The 9,677-nt window shown below is 36.2% G+C and overlaps 1 protein-coding gene across 1 annotated transcript; it reads left to right on the top strand.

The window, feature by feature from the left end:
- Window positions 1-314: 314 nt before the first annotated feature.
- LOC149150534 (transcription termination factor MTERF8, chloroplastic-like) lies at window positions 315-8,906 on the top strand. Its single transcript, XM_089439953.1, has 2 exons — window positions 315-1,546; window positions 8,723-8,906. Exons 1-2 carry the CDS (start codon window positions 864-866, stop codon window positions 8,748-8,750), a joined length of 711 nt encoding a protein of 236 aa, XP_089296079.1. The 5' UTR covers window positions 315-863; the 3' UTR covers window positions 8,751-8,906.
- The last annotated feature ends 771 nt before the right edge of the window (window positions 8,907-9,677 follow it).

The following is a 9,677-nucleotide window of genomic DNA, read 5'->3' as shown; positions in this document are numbered from 1 at the left end:
CATACATTTCTCTTCTCGTCGACCAACACATTATACCAATTCACATAAATGTTTTATTAATTTTCCTCTCTTCGAACACCACATTATCCCAATTCACATAAATGTTTCTTTACCATTTTAAAAATATGCTACTAAATTAATTCATGAATCATCTAGATCGATAAAAACCGCCCACTTTCTTTATCCATTCATTCAACTTTGATGGGAAAATCTTTTCTAAACCGATGAACGGGAAATATGTTTTTGTAACCATGCATTTATGCTCAGTCCTATCCACATGACTGTACTAGGAGGGCTACCCATGTGACCATACTTTGTGTATGCCATGGTTTTTCCCAAACCCTAATAAAACCCTACTCACCCTGCCTCAAAATATTTTGGATCCGCTTTTCAACATTGTCCGAGCAGATTTCGGCTCCCTGCATCTGTTAGGTAATCGCTTTTTTAACAAATATGATGATGATGCTGAGAAAACGACTGTTAAATAACCAACTCCCAATATTAAGGTCAATGCCTGTGCTTTCTTCTCTACCTTTTGCATTTACTGTAAAACCCCAGAATTTCGACAATTTCTGCACTCAAATAGTAATCCCATCGTCAACTCCACCCAGGAATGTTGTCATGGAATTTTTTATCAACAAATGTTGTTTAACGCAGGAAGAATTTGCAAAATACTTCAGAAATTTCAACAAATTTCTACGTGCAAAATCGAGTTGAAATTTGGAAGAAGTTTTGGACTTGTTAAAGGGCTGTGGGTTGACCAGCCCTGCTCAGTTTCGAAGAGTGGTTCGTTGCAACCCTAAGATTTTTTTTTGAGATCCGAAATAAACCTAAAGTCTAAGCTGACTTTCCTTAGGTCTTTCATGGAGGAAGAGGATATCTATAAACTAGTTATTACGGGTGCGAAGACATTAGATGCCAGTGAGAAGAAGCTGAAATCTGCAATTTCACTTTTGAAAAGAGTGGGTGTTGAGGGTCGAGCATTATCAGAGTTAGTGGCTAAACAGCCTCGTCTGCTCACGGCTCCAGAGGAAAAGGTAATGGAGTCATCTAAACAGGCCGAGCATTTGGGGTTCAAGCTGGGATCAAAGAAGTTTGCACTTGCTATACGTGGAATGTTTGGAATGGGGAATGAAGCCTTGGAACAAAGATTGCAGTGTTTGAACAGTTTAGGCTTCTCAAATAAACAAATTTCAGAAATTTCAAATCGGAAACCGGGTATTCTGGGGATTTCAGAAGAAAATTTGAAGCGTCATGTAGATTTTCTGGTCAATACTGCAGGGCTTACACTGTCTGATCTTGTTAAGTATCCAATTATGCTTGGATTCAGTTTGGAGAAGAGGGTAATTCCTCGGCATAGAGTAATGGAAGCATTGAAGTCTATGCAAGCGTTGAAAACAAAGACGCATTTTATATCGATTCTTCATTTGTCAGAGAAACGTTTCCTAGAGATATATGTGGATTCGAATGCAGAATCCGCAGTTTTGCGAGATATTTACCACCATGTGAAGGCTGGAATGTTGAACATTGACAAGGAGACATCCATGTTAGCTCCATTAATTTTACACAATTGCTGCCTACAATTATGGAATTGCAGTCTTTCCTTAACTTATGGAAACCAAGTGCAGTAGTTTCCTTAAGTTAAGAAAATCAACTGCAATTACTAAATTTATAATTGGGAGCTACTAAAGTGGTCCATCACTTTGATTCGAGTTCTCTGCCTTGATTTGTGGGACATCTAACACATAGCTATTAGAAGCTTGATGGAAGCTTAGCTACATGTTCATCTATTTGGTCCCCAAGCTCATATCTCAATCCCCTTCAGTTTTACACCATCTAGCTGAGATAGCAGAGCTTGGAAGTGCCTTCAGAATTTTGTGTGTTTTTTTCTTTTGCTTGGATTGAAGCTGGAGTGCTGAAGAAGAAGCAAGTGGACTGTGGCCTGCATCAAAACATCACCAATGGCTAGAGGTAATTCGTATCCCTGGGCATTAAGTTTCAACGATTCTTTTCAGTTCTTTCCGCATGCAGAATCGCTGTTTAAGTTTATGATAATCTAACATTTGGTATCAGAGCCTCTTTTATCTCTACCTTGGTGTGCTCTCGCCGCCCTTTGTCTTTCTGTGCACCTCTTTTTCTCATTCAAAACTTGAGTGTAGTCAGAAATGACATAAAGCCCTAGAAATATGCTTTGGCTGCTCTTCGTGAGAATGTGTTGGCACATCCGTTGCTGAGAATGACGGCCGATATTGCTGATATTGCTGGTCTTAGATACACAGTATTCTGCTCCCTTAATAGATGATTTCATTAACAGGTGTATTGGATTATATCTCAGCAATTAGTCTTTCTAAAAAGTCAAATTGTAAACAGATTTTATAATGTTAATATGGCTGGAGCGGAGCAGCATAATAAGCCTCAGATCTCGTCAATTCTATTTCTTCTACTTAAATTTCATTAACTTCGCCTATCAATCTTTGCTCTATTGTATTTTTTGATGGACGTATTTTATGGTTCATGCTTTTGGCTTCGAGTGAGTAATGTTCGTAGCATTAACGCTTCAAATTTTGTGGGGAACAAAACCTCAAAGTGAGCAGAACTTCAGAGTCTCAAACAACACTCCAACGCCTCTAAAACAACCATGAAGTATTTACAATTTCTGTAAAATAATTTGGATCTCCGTTTGGAAGAAACTGAGGATACATTATGATGCATTTTCTGTTCTCTTTCATTAACGCTTCGTAGCATTAACGCTTCAAGGTGGAATGACGGCCGATTTTTCACTAGTTTATCAGAAGATCCCGGGGTTGGAACTTCTCTGCTGTTTCAGTTTTGCAAATCTGATTATATCCCAAATCTGATTATGAAACTCTAAACCTCGGAAAACATAGCCTTAGCGGGTGGTGAACAAGAGTAATCCTTGCGCTCCTATTTTGTAGGGGTTTGGGAATATGCAAAATCGAAATGTGCTTTCAGATCCGCGCTGACCAAAATTAGGGCGTTCATGCAATGTTAAAGATGCCAATCGATGCCCTTGTATGTAATTAATGTGTCTACGCAAATGGGATATTCATTCTTCTATTCCATGGCCTGTAAATCTCCTGATTGACATTTTAAGGTTATTTGAATTAATTGCCATCTGAACGTAGACGTTAACAGAACTTGAAAAATTTCTCTCTCTTCAATCTGGAATCTGGATATTGATAGCGCAATATTTGTAATCCACGAAAGTCTCTATATTTAATCCATGCAAGTATTTATATTTGATATTTTATAGTTGATATCAGAATATACATAGACATGTCTCTTTTCGATAACATTCAGAGCCGAATAGATGTGTACTGTCTTCTCTCCAAAAAGGACTGAAAAAGGGAGTAACAGATTTGTGATCTCTAATTATTGTTCAACATTTTTAGAGCACTTAATTGCAAGTAAATTTATGATAGGACTCAATATTTGAAATGGTTTAGTCTTTTGTTTTGAATATTTCAAAATTGCAATTTTGTTTGCAAATTATTTAAAGAAATAATTTGCAAATTGTTTAGAGCCCATTTTGTAATTAATTTAAGAATTAGTCTTAAATAAATTATGGGACAGTTGGACTAAGGAATGTAAATTTGATTTTAAATTTTATTTATCTTGTGAGAAAAATAGCTTGTTTGCTAGTCAATTTTTGTTGTTTTATAAACTTAAGGACGAAGCCTGAAGTCAAGCCAGCTAGCCTTCGAACTGCATTTGCTATGCAAGTGCAAAGTAGATCAACGCTGCTTCAGTCAATCTCCAGGTTAAGTTTATAAATTGAACAATCAATTTGTTGTCATTTTCGGTAATGCTGACTACTTTAACCTTGATTTTGATTTTGCTGGAAAATTATTACAGTTATATGGAGTTTATTAAAATGTCATTTTGACTTACTCCTTTCAGTAAACATTATTTTTCTCTCTGGTTAAGTTTTGTTTATGCAGCAAAATAATGTCTAGTGATCCATATAATTTTAATTAATTAGAGAATAGCCATAGCATCTTTAATTAAATAAAATTATATATTTTGTTTGGTTAGATCACATAAAGATTATTTAGACATTAAATTGTAATTAATTACACTGAATATAATAAATTTTATCCCACAGGAATCTTTATTATATTTATGTAATTAATTAGGATAAAATTTCATAACCTACCCACAGGAGTTATGAATTAATAAGTTTTATCATAAAGTTTTATTGAATCTGTTTGAATTGAAAATTTAGCCCATAGGCAATTTTTATGTCATTTGATTCAATTCTTTTTAGCATGATTTACATTGAATATAATAAATTTTATCCCACGGGAATTTTTATTATATTTATGTAATTAATTAGGATAAAATTTCATAACCTACCCACAGGAGTTATGAATTAATAAGTTTTATCATAAAGTTTTATTGAATCTGTTTGAATTAAAAATTTAGCCCACAGGCAATTTTTATGTCATTTGATTCAGTTCTTTTTAGCATGATTTACATTAGTAAAACATGAAAGTAATTAAGCCTCAATTTTAACATAAGCATGTGATTCTTTATTTTGATGCAGCAGTACAACCTGCAAATTTCTCTGAAATTCGTTGTGACATTCCCGAACTTAAGGAAATAATCTCATTTGTTTGTTATGAATCTAATATGGTTAACGTTAATATTAACACATGGTGGATTGATTCTGGATCAACAATTCACATTTCGAATTCCTTGCAAGGTTTGCAAAACCTAAGGAAGCCAGTGGGAAGTGAGCAAAGCATCTTATCAGGAAACAAGATGGGCTCGCATGTGGAAGCCATAGGAACATGTTATTTAACTTTAAGTAATGGTTTTGTTTTGGAATTAGAAAAGACCTTTTATGTTCCAAGTTTTTCTAGAAACTTGATTTCAGTTTCAAGGCTTGTACCTTTTGGATATTCCTTAAACTTTTCAGAAAAATCTTTCAGTCTATTCTATAAATCTGATTATGTTGGGAATGGTATTTTGTCTAATGGTCTTTACTGCATTAATTTACAAAACAATGTCACATATGATTCAATGCATGTTCACACTGGCACTAAAAGATGTGTTATTAATGAAGATTCCTCTAAATTATGGCACCGGAGACTAGGTCATATCTCCATAGATAGAATTAAAAGATTGGTAAATGAAGGAATACTTAATACTCTAGATTTTACTGATTTTGAGACTTGTGTGGACTGCATAAAGGGAAAGCAGACCAACAAGTCAAAGAAAGGTGCCAATAGGAGTTCAGACATATTAGAAATCATACATACTGATATATGTAGTCCAGACATGGACTCACATGGTCAGAGATACTTCATCTCCTTTATAGATGATTACTCACGATATATGTATCTCTACATGCTTCATAAAAAGAGCGAAGCATTAGATGCCTTTAAGATCTTTAAGGCTGAAGTAGAGAAACAATGCGGCAAGCAAATTAAGATCGTGAGATCAGATAGAGGTGGAGAATATTATGGTAGATACACAGAAGATGGACAAGCACCTGGGCCATTTGCTAAGTTTCTTCAAGAGCATGGGATTGTTGCCCAATACACCATGCCTGGTTCACCCGACCAGAATGGTGTAGCAGAAAGAAGAAATCGAACATTATTGGACATGGTGCGGAGTATGCTTAGCAGCTCCAATATTCCTAAATCCTTGTGGATTGAAGCACTTAAGACGGCAGTGTATATATTAAACCGAGTTCCAACCAAGGCGGTTCCTAAAACGCCTTTTGAATTATGGAAAGGTTGGAAACCAAGTTTGCGACATATGCACGTTTGGGGATGCCCGTCTGAAGTGAGAATTTATAATCCACAAGAGAAAAAGCTAGACCCAAGGACCATTAGTGGGTATTTCATTGGATATGTTGAAAGGTCTAAAGGTTACAGATTTTATTGTCCATCTCACAACACTAGGATTGTGGAATCAAGAAATGCAAAGTTTCTTGAAAATGACTTGATCAGTGGGAGCGATCAAACCAGAAACATAGTTTCTGAGAAGGATCATTCAGAATCTCAACCTTCCACTTCAAGTGATAGATTGGTTATTGTTCATAGCACCCCTCAAGTACAAACTGGTTTTGAACAACCAATTGTTGAAGTTCCACAAGCTGCTAACGATATTCCAGTAGATCAAGGAGTTCAAGAGTTGCAAGGAACTTTTGAACAACAAGTTGAACCACATACTTCTCAGGAAGATGATGGTACAACATTAAGAAGATCTACTAGACCTAAGAGATCAGCAATTCCTAATGATTATGTTGTGTATCTACAAGAATCTGACTACAACATTGAGCCGAAAATGATCCTGAGTCATTTTCACAAGCCATGAGTTGCAAAGAATCAGAACTATGGTACAATTCCATGAAGGAAGAGATGAATTCCATGAAGAGTAACGAAGTCTGGGATCTTGTTGAGTTGCCTAATGGTGCAAAAGCCCTTGGATGTAAATGGGTCTTTAAGACAAAGAAAGACTCATTGGGCAACATTGAGAGATACAAGGCAAGACTTGTTGCTAAGGGATTCACTCAGAAAGAAGGAATCGACTACACGGTGACTTTTTCTCCTGTATCTAAGAAAGATTCCCTGCGCGTTATTATGGCATTAGTAACCCATTTTGACTTGGAGTTGCATCAAATGGATGTGAAAACGGCTTTTCTTAATGGAGATCTAGAGGAGGAGGTTTACATGAAACAACCTGAAGGATTCCCCTCTAGTGATGGTGAGCAATTGGTTTGCAAGCTCAAAAAGTCATTATATGGTTTAAAACAAGCATCCCGCCAATGGTATTTGAAATTCCATAATGTAATTTCTTCTTTTGGTTTTGTAGAAAACATTATGGATCAATGTATATACCTGAAAGTTAGTGGGAGTAAAATTTGTTTTCTTGTTTTATATGTGGATGACCTTTTGCTAGCAACCAATGATAAGGGTTTGCTACATGAGGTGAAACAATTCCTCTCTAAAAATTTTGATATGAAGGATATGGGTGAGGCATCTTATGTCATTGGCATTAAGATCCATAGAGACAGATTTCGAGGCATCTTGGGTCTGTCACAGGAAACCTATATTAATAAAATTTTAGAGAGATTTCGGATGAAGGATTGTTCACCAAGTGTAGCTCCCATTGTGAAGGGTGATAGGTTCAATTTGAACCAATGCCCGAAGAACGACTTTGAAAGGGAACAAATGAAGAACATTCCATATGCTTCTGTTGTCGGAAGCCTAATGTATGCTCAAGTCTGCACAAGACCTGACATTGCATTTGTTGTGGGAATGTTGGGATGATATCAGAGTGATCCAGGTTTAGACCACTGGAGAGCTGCAAAGAAAGTAATGAGGTACCTTCAAGGAACCTAAGACTACATGCTTATGTAGACGGACGGACAACTTGGAAGTAATTGGCTACTCAGATTCTGACTTTGCTGGATGTGTTGATTCACGCAAATCAACATCAGGTTACTTTTTAATGATGGTCGGTGGAGCTGTATCATGGAGGAGTGCCAAGCAGACCTTGATTGCCTTTTCCACTATGGAAGCTGAGTTCGTCTCCTGTTTTGAGGCTACTTTACATGGTGTATGGCTTAGGAGTTTCATTTCTGGGCTTAGAATTATGGATTCTATCTCTAAGCCATTGAGAATATATTGTGATAATTCAGCTGTTGTTTTTATGGCTAAAAACAATAAAAGTGGGAGTCGAAATAAACACATCGACATTAAGTATTTAGCTATAAGGGAACGTGTTAAAGAAAAGAAAGTGGTCATTGAGCACGTCAGCACTGAGTTAATGATCGCTGATCCTTTGACTAAGGGCATGCCACCGTTTAAATTCAAGGATCATGTATTGAATATGGGACTTGGTTCCATTATGTAGTTTTTCATTGTATGGACAATGTTATTTTAATGAAATTCTTAATTATTGTGATGTTTTTTCTCATATTTATGTGCACTTTAAGTTGATTTGAGAAAATTCATTTAAGAAGGACCAAGAATAAACATAAGGTTTATTCATTAAGATATTGTTGCCACATAAATTATAATAAGAATAAATGCATAGTAATACATGGAAGATAATACTTGTCATTAGAGGACTTATCGCCATGATTCATGTATCTATTACTTAATACAGATTATCAATGGTTTTTAAGTTGAGACATTAAGTTTGGAAGTATGGACCAAGTGGGAGAATGTTAGCTCCATTAATTTTACACAATTGCTGCCTACAATTATGGAATTGCAGTCTTTCCTTAACTTATGGAAACCAAGTGCAGTAGTTTCCTTAAGAAAATCAACTGCAATTACTAAATTTATAATTGGGAGCTACTAAAGTGGTCCATCACTTTGATTCGAGTTCTCTGCCTTGATTTGTGGGACATCTAACACATAGCTATTAGAAGCTTGATGGAAGCTTAGCTACATCTTCATTTGTTTGGTCCCCAAGCTCATATCTCAATCCCCTTCAGTTTTACACCATCTAGCTGAGATAGCAGAGCTTGGAAGTGCCTTCAGAATTTTGTGTGTTTTTTTCTTTTGCTTGGATTGAAGCTGGAGTGTTGAAGAAGAAGCAAGTGGACTGTGGCCTGCATCAAAACATCACCAATGGCTGGAGGTAATTCGTATCCCTGGGCATTAAGTTTCAACGATTCTTTTCAGTTCTTTCCGCATGCAGAATCGCTGTTTAAGTTTATGATAATCTAACAATCCAGTGATTCAGATGTAGGGCCAAGGCTATAGGCCATACGCCAAGGCATGAAAGCTGGAAAGTTGAGCGTGGAGAAGGAAACGCGCACTGAATCAGGTGTAGGGATAAGCCTAGGTCATGTAGAAAGTCAATCCGGAATGAGAAGAATTTAAAATCTGTGTCAGGCTGTTTCAGCGAACGCATGATGAGATCACTCACATTTTCTTCAGATTCAATGGAACATCAGCAACATGGAGATAATGTGGCTATCCATTAGCGAGCAGAGGACTTGTGGTTACAGATAATCTCTATTGGAGAGAGGCAAAATTTGTAATATACGTCTTAAGTGTTTCAGAACCAAGCTTGTTGTTAGGTTTAATGGATTTTTTTTTTCTTTTTGCTTTTTTAACAGATGATATTGCAGCCGGAGAATATTATGTTTAGTATGAGATTGTGGGAATAGTTCGGCAGAGAACTGCCAGATTCTGCTATTCTTGGTTTCTGAAATTCATGAGGAAAATTGGGGATAGATGGAAAGCTCATCATTGTAAGCTATATGTGATCTGAACAAAATCCCTATTCTTGGCAAAAAATGAGACATGCATTAAATTTGTCAGTAAAGACATTTGCAAAGATTGTGAGAGTTAGTTCTTTTAATATGATTTTTCCTATCAATAGTTTTTCTTTTTCCACCAAAGAACTCCAGGACAATTCGGAAAGAAACAATTATATGGTTTCCTTGGCACAAGGAGAGTCCGAAAGCAGTTATTGTAACTATGATGGCATATAGTTGCCAGTTAACTTCTTTGAAAAGCAGATTGGATGGTACTGTTTTATTCATTTGAATTCAAGCTAAAACTCACCCAAAAATTGCAAAAACATATAATAGATGTCAATTTGTTATAAACACAGTATCTTCGCCCCCCTATTGTCTGTCGTAAACTCTTGCATATAGTTAGCCAACCTGCTATTTTAGTTAA

This window comes from Pinus tabuliformis, chromosome 9 (assembly GCF_031772625.1).
Source record: "Pinus tabuliformis cultivar Carrire ecotype Pingquan chromosome 9, CPIR1, whole genome shotgun sequence".
Taxonomy (NCBI): domain Eukaryota; kingdom Viridiplantae; phylum Streptophyta; class Pinopsida; order Pinales; family Pinaceae; genus Pinus; species Pinus tabuliformis.
The sequence above is the reverse complement of the archived record's forward strand: the minus strand, read 5'-3'. Positions and strand labels throughout refer to the sequence as shown.

What these genes read in the sequence shown, in the direction of transcription:
- LOC149150534 (XM_089439953.1), top strand. Translation starts at nt 864, where the DNA reads ATGGAGGAAGAGGATATCTATAAACTAGTTATTACGGGTGCGAAGACA. An exon ending in ATTGACAAGGAGACATCCAT is followed by an intron (nt 1,547 to 8,722) that starts GTTAGCTCCATT and finishes CTAACAATCCAG; the next exon opens with TGATTCAGATGTAGGGCCAA.